Here is a 17,084-nt window from a genome sequence, read left to right as displayed (position 1 = left end):
TGGAGAAAACATTTTTTTTTTAAATTTGATATTTGTTCAGCGAAAAAGTGTCGATTCAGACAAATTACCCGTGTGCTTTGAATTCGCAATTAAAGGTGTCGAAGATGGTGGACCAGGTACACTGAAACTTTTTAATGGATGACCTTGATGTCCACGCTTCGGAGCGTCCACTGACAGGCCAGGAGCGTATGTTACACTAGGATTACTGCAAAAGTAATCAAACCATGAATGGTATTAACCAAACAGTGAGTAGTGACAGAGACTTACCTATAATTTGACGGCATTGAGTCGTAACTGTACGGAATATCCGGTGTTTGTGACAAGGATCCTCCAGATTGTATAAGATTTTGTTGCGACAGATTCGGATCCATCGAAACATGAGCACGGCTATTCATATTATACTGGGTGCGAGGATACTGTGGCCGTTCCATTGTTGAATTCATTGAGGTGGCTGCAAAGAAATATTATTTGAGGACGTCCTGTCATCTTTATTACTTAGATGTTATACTCATGTAGCCGGGAATGTACGATCGTTTGTCCAAAGAGTTTGTAATGTGTGAACCCGGGTTGTCGTTGTCGAAATCGTGATTAACCGATCGTGGTAAGGTCATAGCTCCACTACTTGACGCTCCATCGCTGTATCCTGCGGAATAAATCAATCGAAGTTTGAAAAAAGTCGCAATGGAAAGTCGTATTAATCACACTAACCTGGTGTTCCGTTCGTGTGATTCTTATCAACATTTTTCAATTCCATTTGATCGTGATGAATCCACAAATCGGGTGGCTTAACGCCAGTATTGTTTTTGTGATAGCTTTGTTTGGTATGCTCTGGCGTTGCTGGTGGCTTTCGCCTGCACATCATCACAACTACTATTAATACTACCACGAACATCACGACAACTACTCCGATTGCCAGATAAACCATCATTTCTGTGGTCAATCCACCAACTCCAAGGCCTTCTTTCATTGTAAGTATTGGTCCTGTGGTGTATGAAATCATGGCCGAAAATGGTCCGGTCGAGCCTTTAATGCTGCGCGTCTGTACTTTGAAGTAGTAAGTCGAATAAGGCTTAAGATTCTTTATGGTTGCATACAAAACATCTCCAACGACAGCTTCAACCTAGAAAAATATTTTCGTTAAGCTCCGAATTCAAACGTCAAGTTTTTGTCATTTCATTACATTCCAGTCGCGGTCACGTTTCGAATCGTCGGTTGTGTAAAACACAATGTAACCATTTATTTGACCGCTGCTATGTCTCGGCGGCAGCCAACGTAGAATCAAATTTTGCGGATTTGCTTCATCCACAGTGATTGTCAGATCTCGTGGACTGGAAACTGGGGCAGCAGGCGATGTTGAATTCAGTACGGACATTGACCATGCCGATTCACGACGACCCTTGACAACTTTTACCGCAAATTCGTACTGGGTATTGTGTCTCAGATCACCAATCATGCAATTCAAATCGGACGTATTGTAAAAGCGGTATTTACTTGAACCGACCGTATTGTAACGAACAATGTAGTGACGATTGTCTATCACTTGCTGATTTCTGCTTAGTGTCGTGTCGGTCCAATAAACAACAATTGAATTCGCTGACATAGTGATTGCCCGCAGTCCTACTGGCACCTCAAGTGGTCCAATTGGAACTTCGAATGGCTCTTCATCACGGGTTCGTACATTTTCGTAGCGCGGCTTTCCATCACCGACCAAATTCCTTGCTCGAAGTGAAATGACGTATTCACTGTTAGGTTCTAACTTTGTTATTTCGTAGTGCCGAACGGTTTCATCAAGAACGTGCGAGTCAACATCTGGTATTCCTAGACCCCATGACAGTATATAGCCACGCACTCGAATATCTTGTTCTGCAGGAGGTCCCCAATTCACGTAGATACTGTCAGCGCCCGGTCGAGCTGAAAGTAAACAGCAAAACTAATATTTTTCAAGGAAAATAGTGCCGGATGCGATATGCTTACTTCGAAGAAAAGACGGTTCACCAGGTACATGCGTTTCGCTCAAATCATTTTCGTGTGTTTCAATATGGTACCACTCGCTAAATGGACCTGTTCCATTCACAGTCATTGCAGCAATTTTCACTTGATAAGCACCCATCCGGTCAAGGTCTTTTAGCTCATAACGACGTACATTCCCTGACGTAGTCTCAACCTTTACGTTTTGTTTTTGTTTCCGGTAACGGATTTTGTACCCAGTTATTGGCCCGTTTTGTGCTTCGTCAGGTGGTGGCTCCCATCGGACAGTTATCGACTAAATGCATAGAAAAAAGTTTTTTTTTACCGAAAACTAATTTCACAAAAACACCGGTGGGACTTACCGTCGAGCCAGTTGCTTCCAATGTTACATTTAACGGTGCTTCATCTGGAGTGGCTGAATAAGTTTTCAAAATCAATTCGTTAGATGGATCTCCCATTCCATTTTGATTGAACGGCACAACAGATACGGTGTACTCAGTGAATGGTCTTAACTCCGTTAAAACTGCTTCCAACGACGTGCTATCGGTGTACATTTCCGTACCATCGTCTAGCGAGTAAAAAATGCGATATTTCGAAATGTTTCCATTTGGCACCAGCGGTGGAATCCATTGGATGTGTAGCTCTTTGTGGCTGATAGCGAAACCGTCAATATCCTGTGGCGGACCCGAAATATTTTCTTCGGGTTGTGTACTAACTTCGTACACGGTTGACGATTCTCCAGAACCATAATTGCTGTTACCAACCACACGGAATTGATACGTCTTCCCTGGTAACAGTGATTGTATGTTGACCAATTGATCGTCACGCGATTTTGTAGTTATTTTTCGTTCCCTTTCGCTGGTAGTCATTTTATAGTAAACGGTGTACGATGTAACCTCATCTGGATTCTTGATCGGTTCCATCCAACTCAGTGCAACAAATCGTGGGTTGACAATTTGCGCCACGAGGTCTCTCGGTGGTCCTGGCAGTGTTGCTTTCACCATTTTGGTGGCATCTAAATCAGGATATTTACGTGTAACAGTGGGAAATGGTGATTGAGAAAAATGAGAAATTTCGTCTTCTTTGTCACGGTGGTTGTTCGTCAATGAGTTTAAAAGTTTTTTCGGATCAACGCCCGGACCGAAAGCGTGAATGCTGCCTTCGTTGTCCAGGTCGGATTCGTCGTCATCGTAATCGTCATCATATTCATCGTTGTTGGAATCGTTTGGATCTTGCATATCACCGCTATTGGTTTCCACTTGGGACAGTAAACTGTCAAGTACATTTTTCGACAGAATCTTTGTGTTCTTTTCTTGGGATAGGGAAACTTGACTGGGCAATGGAATAGTTTGAGCAAGTCGACTCTTCGTACTGGGATATTGTTTTCGGTGTTTGTGTTTGTCTGATTTTTTGTCGTAATTTTAAGGACCATAAAATGATAAGGAAACGGAAATAAAAACGCAAAGGAAAAGGAAAAATAAGAAAATGAAACAAAAGAAAATTTCAAATTTAAAACAAACAATAAAACAAAAGAATAAATAAGAAAATTATAATTTCCATCACAAACATCATACCTGGCTCATTCATATGAAGTCTGGCTGCTGCCTGTACCGATCCAGCTGGATTACTTCCAACGCACTGAAACATGCCAGCATCAGAATTGATCAGACCAAGAATTCTTAAATTATGTCTGTAAATGAAGTCAAGGTCAAAATTTATGCGCCATTCATTAACTCATTGCTAAGCTTCTTACCCTCCAACGATTTGCATATAATCATTCGGTGTAATTGCGTCACCATTTTTCAGCCATTGAATCACAGGCGTTGGCTAAAATAAGGTTTTTCGATTATTTGATCAATAAACAAAACCGTTATCTGCGGCTTACCTTCCCCCGAATAGCGCAGACCAGTTCAAGTTCTTCTTTTTCTGATGCAACCTTATCAGTAGGACTTTGCACAAATTTTGGTGGAACCTGAACGATCAACGACGATTGCATATCTAACGCATCAACACTATTGCTCGCTCTGCATTGATAGTTGCCGGCATGTGATTCATCAACGGAAGTAATTTGTAACGACCCAGTTCCGATAATTCGAAACCGAGAGTCCAGGTCATTTATATCAATATCTTCGCCGTTACGAAGCCACTTAGTTAATGGCTAAAATGGTTGCGAAGTCAGTTGGAAACATTCCACAATTGTTTTGTCTAAGCGTGAACACTTACCTTCGGATTACCATTAGATACACAGTCTAATGTCACCGTGTCACCTTCCCGTACTATTTGCGAAGATGATTCAGTTAAAAATGACGGTGGCTGGAAAGTTTGCGGATCCCCATTGGCCTTAATATTTAAATTTGTTTTACTACTTAATCTAGAAACTACTCCTGAGGTAACATTGCACTGATAGGTGCCTCTGTCTGACGGGGTCAATTCATCAATTTCAATAGCACCCGAGGGTAGGATAATCATTCGAGATTCATCGATTCGCAACGGAGCTTCGTCTTTCAGCCATTCAATTTTGTATGTGATTCCTTGCTGAATCGGACTGGTCAAACATTTTACGTATGCAGTTTGACCGGGAAACAAATACACTTCACTGAAAATGTGATTCGTTTCTGGTAGTTCTGTTGAAAAAGATTTATTTTGAGTGAACAATTCCAGGTCCAGATCAATTGATTTATTCTTACTAGCTATTGACACTCTAGCCGAACGACTAACAATGGTGCCGATTCCTTCAACATTTAGTAAACACTGGTACGGCCCCGTCAAAGCGTGATGGTCTTCTACGCTGGAGATGTAAAGCGACCCATTTGGCAATTGTGCTCTAAAAGAAATTATTTTCATTGGCGCACTCAACAAAATCTCCCGTCTTATTTTAGCATTAAAGTAAATGCAATTTCACATTTATTTCATTTCAAAACAAATACTATACCTAAATGTATCGCCGACGATGCCAATATCTTGTCCATCCGGGCCACGCCACCGTATGTTTGGTGTTATTTTTCCATCCCGTAAATTTTCAGTCTGTGCAATTCCTGCACATGGCAATAAAACTGAATTTCCTTCCGGCACTACGATGTCAGATGGCTCGATAGTAAATTTGATAGCTGCAAATAGAAAGAAAAGGAAAACAATAAATTTTGGGTGGAAAATTGTTCTTCGTTGATAATGTAGAACTTTAATTTAACCTTTCACAGAAGGCAAGCATATATCACCCAACATAATTATATCGAAACTGTTACTTCTTTATTTTTAACAAACATTTTCCTTTATCAGAGCAGATCAGTCATTGCTATCGACACTAAGATTTATTAGTCGAAAGAGAGAACGAAAATTACATTTTGTATTTTAATGCGTAAGAATTCACATGAGTGCCCGAGAAAATCACGATTAGTAAAATAGCTATTTTGTAAATCGGATAGTTTTGCGCACCAGGTGTGAGATTGGCGATACGAGCGAAGCGAGTTCAGCAACACATCGTGTGCATCCACTACACCGGATCTGTCAGTGTGCAAATTTACTCCATTTAGACACTTAACCAGGAATATTTTGAAATTACAGTAGGTAAAGTGAATGTTGACCTTTTTCTGGCCTTGGTCCGATTTTCATACAACTGAAATGCAACATTTGATGAAACGTGTATTTCGCAATGTTTTTCAATAAGTTAAACAAATTGTTATGATTTTTTCGAAATTTATTTATTTTAGATTTGAATTAGACTTATAGTTATAAGCAAGACCTGTGAAAACAATCATATCAACTGCCATGATAACAGACAACATTAAAAACTCGTAGGCAAGTGATTGAAAAAAGGTGGCTCCGGTAATAAAAATTAGAATCAAGTCACCGAATGCTCTAGTTGATAACCAAATTGCTTGTACAACAGATTTCATGTTTGTTGGTGCTTGTTCATACGAAAATGAATAGCCTGTTATCGCTAGCATCACTTCGGCAACTGTTAATGACACATATTGTGGCACAAGCCATAACATAGTCACTGTTTTCTCAGGTGATCGATCAATTTGAAATTGTACTAATGCTGAGCATAAGAATGCTAATGCAGACGCTAAACCGCCTAACACCATTCTCTGTAATGGCCGTCGAATGCCAATTTTGCTTAATAGCGGGTAGATAGCCGTATCGAATAGTGGAATGAAGACGAGAAGTAAAAGTGGTGGTAATAGTGGTACTTGATCAGGAAGGACCACAAAAAATCCAATGTCTCCATTCATTTTACTGGCTTGCAATATCCAACGGGAAGTTTGCTGATCGTACAATGCCCAAAAGAATGGCAATGGCACATAAAGTGCAAATATTCGTAACAGTATTCGGGTGTCTTCAACCAATTGATGACCGTATTTGTCGATTGAATAATCCAATAGATTTTTGCACGGCTTGGCGTGACCATCACGGAATTTCGTCAAAAATGCATTCTGTGACATGTAAAGTTTGCTGGTTTAATCATAGTTTATCGTTCAAAGAGAAAATTTAACATATTTTCAGTACCCAAATGCACAGGAAGACATCAATTACTGTATTTTCCGATGACGATCTCTTGCATGTGTACGACGATTTTCCCGAAACGAAAATAACTGGAGAAAATTATAGAATTGACAAAAGTTAAGATTTTGGCTCTCAAAACTGTTTGAGCTAGTGAATTTACCAATAGAAATCAGCATAGAAATAGCTGAAACTCCAAAAGACAACGGAAAACAATCATCATGTCCGAAGCACTGAACATTTTCTTTTAACAAAGGCGAAATTATAATCGTTAGCACAGTTCCCAGACTCATGGCAAAGTAGAATAAAGAAAAGTATCTGACAATTTGCGGTTCTTGTTCTGGCGATTTGAATTGATCGGCTCCGAAAGCCGATAGACATGGTTGAACACCACCAGCACAGACCGCTATAACAATTAAACCAACTATTGATAAAACATGCGGTGAAATATTGAGAATCGATGCTGAACTAAACGACATAATTACGAAGCCCACAAAATACATAATCGACAAATTGAGTATGGTTTTGAATTTACCCCACCATACATCGGACAAAAGGCCACCAAAAATACACATAAAATAGACCGTAGTCAAGAATCCATGATATAAAGCCGTTGTCACATTCTCGGTGTAACCCAATTCATTTTTCAAATAAAGCACTAAAATGGCTGAAATAATTACGGTCAATTTTGGTTTGTGGTTAAGGAATGAAATAAATTTATTCACTGTTCAGTCCCCAGAAACTCCATCGTTCACAAAATTTGTTGCCAATTATCAAAAACACTCGTTTCGGATATGGAATAACTCGGATTGAGTCAATATTTTGGGCCACTTCATTGCCACCATTTTCAGCAACATCATCTACGAATTGTGTTGAATTATTTCAGGAATTTTTTCCCTTTTTTATAATTTGGAAATTTATTTTGCATTTTATGCAACTTACGAACAACCATTCCAATCGAATTCAGAGAATAAAGTGCGCTGTTTTTCTATGAATTTAGAATTTTTCAGTTGAATATACGCAAAACACACCAGAATGGATCACCTTTTAATTAGTGGCAGGTTAATATGGTAACAGACAATTTGTTAAAACATACTCAATAGTTGCATGAAAGTGTACGATTACAATATAATCACTTGTATGTGACTACTGGCGAATTCACTGTGCGAATGTTGTGATATGACGAATATTCTGTATAAGGCATACAATTTTCCATTATTTACTGTCTTGTTTCATGGTTATAGAAACGTAGTCATAGTGTACATTGAAGCTGGAATGTGTTATACATACACGTTGATTTATTGTGTAAGAGACTTTGCAAAATGATTAAACTTCATTGAAAGGACGTCCGCTCTGACAACGTTTTTATTTTCGATTAGAGTAGATGAAAAAGATAAATGCATCTTTGTTCTTATCTTTTAATTAAAACGAAAAACTTTCCAAGATTAAGCTTTTTTTGCGAAATGTGAAAAATGGATGCACGTCCCGGAACATTGAACGGTTTCCAAAGTTGAAAGTTTTATGAACACAAACAAAAGATTTCGAACGAAGAAATATTCCTTCCGTTTCGTACTTTATGACTACAACGGTTTATATAGATCTACAATTCATCTTTTGTTATTGATGGCATCATAAAACCCCCCTCAATCTGTTGATATCGTACTTTATTGCCAAAACAACAATTGCGACAGCAGTCGTGCATCTTTATAAATAAATAATCTTATCGAATGATAAGTGAAGCTGAAATGATTTGTCAGCATTCTTATATGAAGAGTCTGATTGAGTTTGGTGAAGATGATGAACATTAAGAAGCATGAACCGCATACATTGAGTCATTATGGCAATAGTAATTATAACCTAAAACATACAGCCGCAATCAGTCCCTAAACGACAATAGTAGATTACATTGGATGCTGCGAAAGTAATTCATTTATACGAAGTAACAGTTTTGTGATAAAAGCAAATTCATCAGTGTGATTTTTGAGCAACAAGTTTCGGTACAGTCAGAGGCAGTGAAATTTCAGCAAAAATTTGCTTCAACTGTTTTTAACACTACCACGCGCATGCGTGTAGCAGCTTCAACCATATAAACAATTTTGATTGTATGTGTAGATCAGCTGAAACAGATGAAGCAAATTCATGCTCAAAATTTCACTGTAAGTCTTTTTTCGACAAGTGAAGAGTTTGGATATCCAAGCCGAAGGTTGAGGAGGTGTAAAACTATAATTGTCGAAAAACAGTAATCGAAGCAGTTTGCTCAAAAATGCACTAGTTAAAGTGCAAGTATCACAAAGTTATTTCCGAAGTAATGAATTACGTAACATCATCCAATGTATTCCACACGTAAATTCACGTAAAATGAACCGAGAATATTCATCTCGCCTCGTAATGGATATTTTTCTCAGAGGGCAAACTGCTATGTAATGGTCAATTTTCGCATGGGGTAGGCAATAAATATATCTGTCAGTACAGTGGCTTACATAAACCAATCAATACCTCGAGAAATACATTTACAATCCGAAGGAAACCGGTAGAAAGTTTTTTTTATGCGCAGTGAATGAATCTTTTGCCTTTAATCTAATTTAATCACTTCAATTGAGGAAATTTAAATAATATAAAACTTTATGATTATTGCTTTGGTACAGATCTTTTTTTCTGTTATCTATTAATACACATTTAAAAGCCATATTCATACACACAGTATAATTAAGTAGTATAATTACGATGTCGATTTTTATTGAATGCAAAACTATAAAGAGAAAGGATTGAATTAATAAATTAAGATGGAAGTCATCAAAATAGATTCGCTTTTACATTAAGTAAAACATCTTAAATTTTTATTATTGTTAACTGTTAATTGTATGATGCATTTATGACACCAATTGGTATGGTTCGATGCGGCTGTAAAATTTCTTTTTAGAATATAAACATTGGTAACCAAAATTTTTAACGTTCAATTTAGATAAATTGTTTTGATAAACGATTTCGGAATCATGCAGCCCGCACAGCGAACATCCGGATATAGTTACAATAGAGACATCTCAAAATGAGGGATACTGAAGGTATACGGTGCATTAATGTAGTGTTGTTCATTAATTTTTAACAATTAAGTGATGTCCAAATATTACTCTGATGACCGTAATGCCCGTAGAAACGGTAACTCCGGTCGATCAGTCTTATAAATTATGTAGGCAGTTCAATTTTCTGTGTATTCCTAATAAATACTCCATGGTTGTTTGCTACCATGTATCGTAATAATGTTTAAATATTTATGGGCGTCCAAATCACCCTGAATTAAAATTTAAAATATTCATCGACCACTCAACACTACATGCCATTAAAACTTTTTTCAAAGCCAAAATGCACATCAAAAACCATAAATTTTCAATTATATAAGTTCACAATTTTTACGATTTTCTATTAAAATTCAATGTGTCCCGCAGGCATTTCATAAATAATATTTTGGATTAAAAGAATATCATTTCGTAAAATTTCACGTTTCTCGTGGTTTTGTATATTATAGAAATTTACAATAAATTGTTATGAATCAAAAAGAAAATACGAGGAACGGACGTTTGGAATTTTGAAATTATTCTCCGTCCATAATTAATGTTGAGCCATTAATTTAACCACAACTTCTATTCCATGCGGGTTTCAGTGTTTGTCGTAATGGCTTGGGATATATTGATCCGTTTTTTGGATTACGTAAAATCGATGCACGTGCCGGGAATCATGGTACGTGGTTAATTTTATTATAGTGTCCCTTATCATGTCGAATCTCTCCATATCGCAAACAGAAGAAATCAGTTGAAAGTGACTGGGGTTGATTTATTTCACTTGCTCTTATTACTTCTAGTAACACCTACTTTATTAGGATAAATTCAAAAAAAATGTATACCGAAATTGCGTTGGTTCTAATACATCGCAGGCACGTCGTCAGTGACGTGATAAATGTTCGGTAGTATAATTTGAATTTTTTTTATATCGAAGAGTTAACACAATGATGGCATAATGAATTCGACTTCATTCATTTAAGAGACGTTACAATTTCTTTGTAAATAAGGACGATCTAAGATAGAAATTCGAATTGATAAGGGGAACTTTTATGTTATTTATAATCATTATATTCAAAGCTTCCGAATTATTTGATCTTAGAACACACACCATTTAGCATTAATTCGACCAATTTAACATATTTTTAAAAATTCATTCTAAAAGCATCGAGCGATGTAATTCCATAGTATGACGAGATCTTTAATTTTTTTTAAGACAAAAAAGATTTTGTATTAAATTTCCATCTTTAAGACGTAGCATTAAAGAAAGAAAAAACCCGATTACCATTAATAAAGCAGTGCATGTGATGCATGGACGAAGAACAAAGTCGCATTTAAGTTTATTAAAAATTCGAATAGCCATTGAAACCTTACCCAGACGATTATGTTAAATCAAAACAACAAAAAAACAAATTTTATTCCACATTCAATGTGCGTCTATAAACTAGAACTGGACGCATATATAAACGGAGAAATCACACCTCATTAGTTCAGACGAAAGATTAATGTCAATTAAATATTCCACTCGAATCTGAATGTAATCACACATCAATTCACATCCCATTTACGTCGTTAGATACACATTATCGAAATAAAAATCTATCTCTCTAACCATGCAACTGAATTAATTTAAAATAACGATTGAATATTTCGTTCATTTGTTACAGGATCGTAAAAATCTATAGTTGACTGAATGAACTATTACATACAAACTCAATGCATTTTACTCTCTATCTTATACACAAACGAAGCGAATGAGCAACCTGAACATCAAAAATTTATTACGTGAAAAATCCAAGTAATTTCTATGGCGACACTCTGGCTATTCTTTAACACAACACACCTAAAATAAACCCCAGTCATTCAACATTTCTTTCGATTCCTACAAAAAAATAGTTGTGCCCCATTGATGCAAATGATTACCTATAAATGATGACTCGGTGAGCATTGCTTATGTACATACCATCTGAAACATGAATACCTTGGTAAACAAACCTTTTCATTCCAATGATTTGTATATCATAGGTGGATCAAAAATATGTTTGTATTAATAAGCACCTCAACCGAAGAGTAAATTCTTAAGTCTGCGATGAGATAATTTCGGTTTGTTTCTGTTTATTATTGTGAATATATAATTCTGTATAAATATTTGGATGCATGTGGCGATTTCACGACTTCATATCGGGCGCAAAGTTTTGCATTAACATGTTCTTTCAACGAACCATATCCGGTGTTTACCAGGTCTCTTTTTAAATGTTCAATTTTTGATGCTATTTAGAATATGTATGTTCGAATTAGAACTTGAACAAGTTTAGCCTGTAAAATTGGTCGATGATTTTAATGATAGTTCGTTTTAAAGTGTAAATATTTTTATTAGTTAAAGGTGTTCTATTGGTACAGTCAATTTACACATTGAAGACGAACTTGATTTCTGAATATCATCACTAATTAACTGTAAACTTCTACTACCTGTGATTGTTTTTAATTTGATTCATTAAAGTGTTACACATCGTCAGAATGAACAACATTTTGGGAATTTATTTTCCCAAAGGAAAACATCCATAAGCATATCATTAACGATAAAAGATTTATTATCTATTCCATTTATTGCATTACTACATCACAGGGTCTGAGAATTTTCGAATAATTCATTTCGGATTGTTGCACACAAATCACGCTGGGTTTATTTTTGTTATAAAATGATGTAAAATCTTAGATATTCTGAAGTTTTTCGGTAAATGAAATGTGTCAGATTAAAATTTCCTAAGTGTTTATTTATAAAATTCAGTAACGAAACCGTGTAATGACTAAATTTATTTTAATATAAATGTCAAGTGGTTAAAATGTTTCTTTGCTGTGAGCGTCTCTCTACATATCTCATGTGTTCCAAGTATTTTTAAAATGAAATAGTAAAATTGTTTTGTGACATACAAGGTATATATCGTCTGTTCTTTTCATGCTTGACATCAAAATGATGTAGACATTCCGAATGTACGCTCATTCTATGCCATTGTAGAATATTGTATCTACCATAAATTAAGAAAATGCTAATGTGTTTCAACTTTAAAACTAAAAACCAATTTTGCTCTACTATACGACATTTCTCATGCATGTTGTTCTACTGTTTATCTTTTTTAAAACGATTCACATAACAAAATATTTTTATACTGCAGACAGGATGGCATCGTTCAAATTTGTTTTTGTTTTTATAATCGATAGCCTGATGATGGATTAATGCTGATACTGCTGATAGTTATTTCTACCGAAATTGTTATGTTACAAATGAATATGTGAGGTCACAATAGATGTCAATTTATGAATTATATTTCTGCACAGTCACATCGTTCCCGTCAGACTTTATCGAGACTTTAACATTTTATATCTCTGCGATATCGATAAAAAAAAAAGAATTCTAGAAGTTTCTATCAGTTCATCTCTGAGAGATAATGAGTGGTGATGATAAATTCTGACGGGAGTGCACCTATTATTGATTGAATAAAAGCTAATGGGAGAAATTTATTGCTATTAAAAAATATGCAAAATGGAAATGTTTAGTATTTGCAAAAATATTTGTTTATATTCCATTAAACAAAAATGTATATTTCGAGAATCATAATAACTCTACCGCAATTCCATTACAGCAATGCTCGTCAATTTCCAACCAATATCAATATATTGAATTAAAAATGTGAATATAAAAAATGATGTTGCTACTAAGCTGGTTGATTTATAAAAATAAAATATTTATCGAGGGAGGGGAAACTACTTCGAAAAACGTTGTACCATGACTTTGGGACTTTGTTCTTAGATTCCGTAGATTTCCTTCAATTGTATTGAAACACAGAGCAGCTTAATTACGAACTGAATTGTATTGAGTGATAAAACAGAATGAAAATCATACGAGAAAATTTAGTTTCCAGGCATACTAAAGTTTAAACATCGAACACTAGATTAGTGTAAATTACCTAATCCAACACCCCCGCTTAATTTACATAAATCAAAGATTGAATTTCCGATTAAATTTCCAAGCTTTGATTCCATATTGTAGTTTCTTTCCTGTTTCTTTCCATTTCCATATTCTTTCCATTTCTATATTCCTTCCATTTCCATATTCCTTCCATTTCCATATTCCTTCCATTTCCATATTCCTTCCATTTCGCACAGATTACAAGTTGCACGAGCTTCGCTTAAGTTTGCTCCGGCTTGGTTGCTCACTGGAGTTTTGTTAACATTCGAATTTCCATTGTTCGATATTCCGTTTTTGTTCTCAACCGATCTTTTCCCATGCTCGTCCAACAAACGTTTCTTCACGAATTCAATGTTCAGTGATTCAGGATGGAGGGTTTCCAATGACATGACGAGCGAATCATACGATTGAGGCAATGTTAGTAATAGTTGACATATTACATCTATCTCTTCTAGTTTCGCTCCAATTCCTTTCAATTCGCGAATGATATTATCAAATTCCAGAAGGCGTTTCCTGATATCACCGATTCCGTCATATTTCAAAGTGCATAACTGTTTTCGGAGCAACAACTGACCGGCGACGCTATTTCTTTCGAATACTGACTTGAGAGCGTCGTAGATGTCCTTTGCCATCGACTTATCCTTAATGTATTCCAATTGACTGTCCGCAATATGCTGGATTAGTACAGACTTGCATATCTTTTCTTTCTTCAAATGTTTTCTGTAATCGCGATCGTTAGCATTTAGCGTAATTATTTCCAGATCTTCCTCGACGTATTCCATTAAATCCTTCTCTTCCAACACGGCATGCATCCGGTATTTTCAATTGTTATAATTCGTTCCGTCGAACTGAAAACGTTTCACGTTCGCTTCTTTTTCTGCCATACCTTTGCGTTCCTGGGCCGATAACCTCTTAGATTCCGTAGATTTCCTTCAATTGTATTGAAACACAGAGCAGCTTAATTACGAACTGAATTGTATTGAGTGATAAAACAGAATGAAAATCATACGAGAAAATTTAGTTTCCAGGCATACTAAAGTTTAAACATCGAACACTAGATTAGTGTAAATTACCTAATCCAACATTTGTATTCAGCTGAGAGTCAAGCTGAGCCAATGACTTTGATTTTACATGTATTTGTATATATAGTGACTTTTTTGGGCCCTGTACCATGACTTTTCTGAGCAGATTTCCCCTCAATATTTATTTTGCACAGTGTGTAATCCTATTTTCCCATTTATGAAGGCCGGAACTGCACAACAAAAATATTTCTTCGTAATTTTGATGGTTAAGTAAGGAATTGGTAAAACAAAAATACCATTGAGCGGTTGTGGAAGCAATTTAAATTTGTAATGTAAAAATGTTCTACTTCAGAATGTAGAATTGATAGCAATTGAACTGAGAAAACCAATCAGACTGAGACAATCAGTCTTAGGATTTATTGAAGTCATTTTGTCATGAAGTTAGAGTTTAAAGTCAAAATTAAAATCGACAGATTTTAACTTGTATCTTGCACTGGACAATTGTTTGCCTGATTATCTATAAAGAGATTGACAAAATAAAAACTAAATTTTTTATTGGGAAGGTTAAGTGGCTCTTATAAAATGGGTCAAATCGTCATTTTAACGAAAAGAAACTAAAAACCTGACATGTTTCATTGCTCGTCTTGTTTCGCAGTCAACACATCATAATTGTTTATCATCATTCACAACTATTAAAGTGCTTTGAATCAATCAAATAATTTAACATCGTGGGTTAGCTGGAGCTGTCGTAGAGATAATTATAAAGATAAAAAAAATCGATCCGAGTGTATACGAAAATGCGTAAATTGAACAAAAACAATAATTTAGTAGGTTCGATTGCATAACCGCAATAGTTTCAATTGACCTATTTCACTAAAATAAAATTTGTTTTTGGTGTTTCTGAAATATGATGGGAATCAAGTCGATTTTCTTGCGTTAAAAATTACTTCATTAACTTTATTGATACAATAAACAATGCGGTTCTGTAAAATATGAAGCACTACCTCAAATGATTTTGCACAATTTTTGTGCCTTCAAAAAGATATATTTCGTAGAGCAATGTCGTTCACGTTCATTTTAATTGAAAACTACAAAGACCACGTCTATCCATATAAAAACCTATGAACTCACGAAAGATAAAGGAACGTTAAACTAAATTAGTTGAATTAAACATCAAAAAAAAAATCCAGACGTTCTCCGATTTCCAATTCTTATCAGAAACGCGGCATTGAATGATAAATTTATCGTCTATTGCTATACCAACGTGCAACCGTGTGGAAACTGTGAAATTGATATCCTGCAGAAAGGCAAATAATTGAAATACGAAGATCGCAATTAATATTACGGTTTGAAGAAACATAAAATTTTTCTGAATTCAATTCAACGTATTGCTGGAGTAGGTATTACAATGCTATCCGTTGGGAGAAAAAAAAAAAGTTCTTTATTATATTCCGCGCACAACCGGTCCCACATGTATCATCCATGTAATATGTAAATTTTAACTTTTTTTTATGTTTTGTTTACGAATTTATGTTTCATGCTGTTTTTTTTAAACCTCAGTAATTTATTGTTGTGGGCAAGCGGGCATACACAACGCCAAAATAGTCTTAAATTATAATTACATATCTCTGGCTGAACCGCATGTGCTGTCATGGACATTTATTCCCTATCAAAATGTCTATTCAATGCATATAATTTGACTTGATTTGATATGTACAAACCTAACTAGTTTCTTGAGTCGGTTTTTCGTATTTAGTCATTTTAATCTTTGACAAATGATTCGTCGTTTAAAGTACACATCATATTTTTGTCGTTTTCTATTTAAGTTTCTTTTTTTATATCAAATAAGGCAGAGCGTGATTTATTGTTATGTGAAATGAGATTTTTCTGCGAAAATGCTTGCACAGAATCTCAATTTCCACATTCTCGAATGAAATTAAGATAAATGGATGTTAGATGAAATTTGTGCTCGGCATTTAAGCTTATGATGGAGCTTATTATGTACTATATGAACGAACTCTCACGTATTGCAGACAGACGGATTGAAAAAATAATGATGCACAATTTTGCTATATTTCTTACATTGTTAGGCAATAATAGTCAAGTGTGTAGTTGAAGCAAACAATGTTGGATTACTATTAAAGTTTCATCGTTCTCGAAGCAATTTAACTGTAATTATGTTAACGAACTCACCTGGTGCATAAATTATCTTAAAACTTATTCTTATCATCATCATGCTGTGATTTGTGAACACAGAAAATTAATGTGTTTGCTGGGGATTTGCAGGAATCTAATTTAGAATAATAGTCCCATAGCAGCAATCGATGCAAAAGTTGATGAGTTGACTTATATTGTCGATGAATTAATTAGAATCTGAATTATCCAATAATAATTAGAGTTGAATATACCATTTGAATGCTGACAAATTTGACATAATTTGTCAATATGATTGCGTTTGGTAGTTATATTATTAGGGAAATGATAAATTATTAACAGTCAACCGATTGGCATAAGATCGTTTCGAAAGACATAATTGACATTATTATGTGGTGCGTATGTAATTACTCAGACATT

The 17,084-nt window shown here is 35.3% G+C and overlaps 2 protein-coding genes across 3 annotated transcripts in view; both read right to left on the bottom strand.

Annotated features, from left to right (window-relative positions):
- Window positions 1–17,084, bottom strand: part of LOC119075434 (netrin receptor DCC) — a 57,081-nt gene that overhangs the window by 3,218 nt on the left and 36,779 nt on the right. Inside the window, exons 2-14 of one of the 2 annotated variants that reach the window (XM_037181876.1) lie at window positions 4,901–5,075; window positions 4,656–4,792; window positions 4,192–4,592; window positions 3,854–4,126; window positions 3,722–3,795; window positions 3,543–3,658; window positions 2,331–3,370; window positions 1,975–2,263; window positions 1,181–1,911; window positions 709–1,120; window positions 509–643; window positions 268–451; window positions 69–205 (exon numbers count right to left, since the gene is read on the bottom strand). In XM_037181876.1, the coding sequence (XP_037037771.1) occupies window positions 69–205; window positions 268–451; window positions 509–643; window positions 709–1,120; window positions 1,181–1,911; window positions 1,975–2,263; window positions 2,331–3,370; window positions 3,543–3,658; window positions 3,722–3,795; window positions 3,854–4,126; window positions 4,192–4,592; window positions 4,656–4,792; window positions 4,901–5,075 (4,104 nt within the window). The remainder of the gene's footprint in view (window positions 1–68; window positions 206–267; window positions 452–508; window positions 644–708; window positions 1,121–1,180; window positions 1,912–1,974; window positions 2,264–2,330; window positions 3,371–3,542; window positions 3,659–3,721; window positions 3,796–3,853; window positions 4,127–4,191; window positions 4,593–4,655; window positions 4,793–4,900; window positions 5,076–17,084) is intronic. The other variant, XM_037181884.1, reaches the window with a different exon arrangement.
- On the bottom strand, window positions 5,593–7,538 carry LOC119076616 (peptide transporter family 1-like). Its single transcript, XM_037183483.1, has 5 exons — window positions 7,411–7,538; window positions 7,194–7,328; window positions 6,632–7,135; window positions 6,475–6,560; window positions 5,593–6,401 (listed from the first exon to the last, which is right to left on the bottom strand). Exons 1-5 carry the CDS (start codon window positions 7,418–7,420, stop codon window positions 5,667–5,669), a joined length of 1,470 nt encoding a protein of 489 aa, XP_037039378.1. The 5' UTR covers window positions 7,421–7,538; the 3' UTR covers window positions 5,593–5,666.

This window comes from Bradysia coprophila, chromosome III (genome assembly GCF_014529535.1).
Source record: "Bradysia coprophila strain Holo2 chromosome III, BU_Bcop_v1, whole genome shotgun sequence".
Taxonomy (NCBI): Eukaryota; Metazoa; Arthropoda; class Insecta; order Diptera; family Sciaridae; genus Bradysia; species Bradysia coprophila.
Note: the sequence above shows the minus strand (reverse complement) of the source record. Positions and strands in the feature narration are given on the sequence as shown.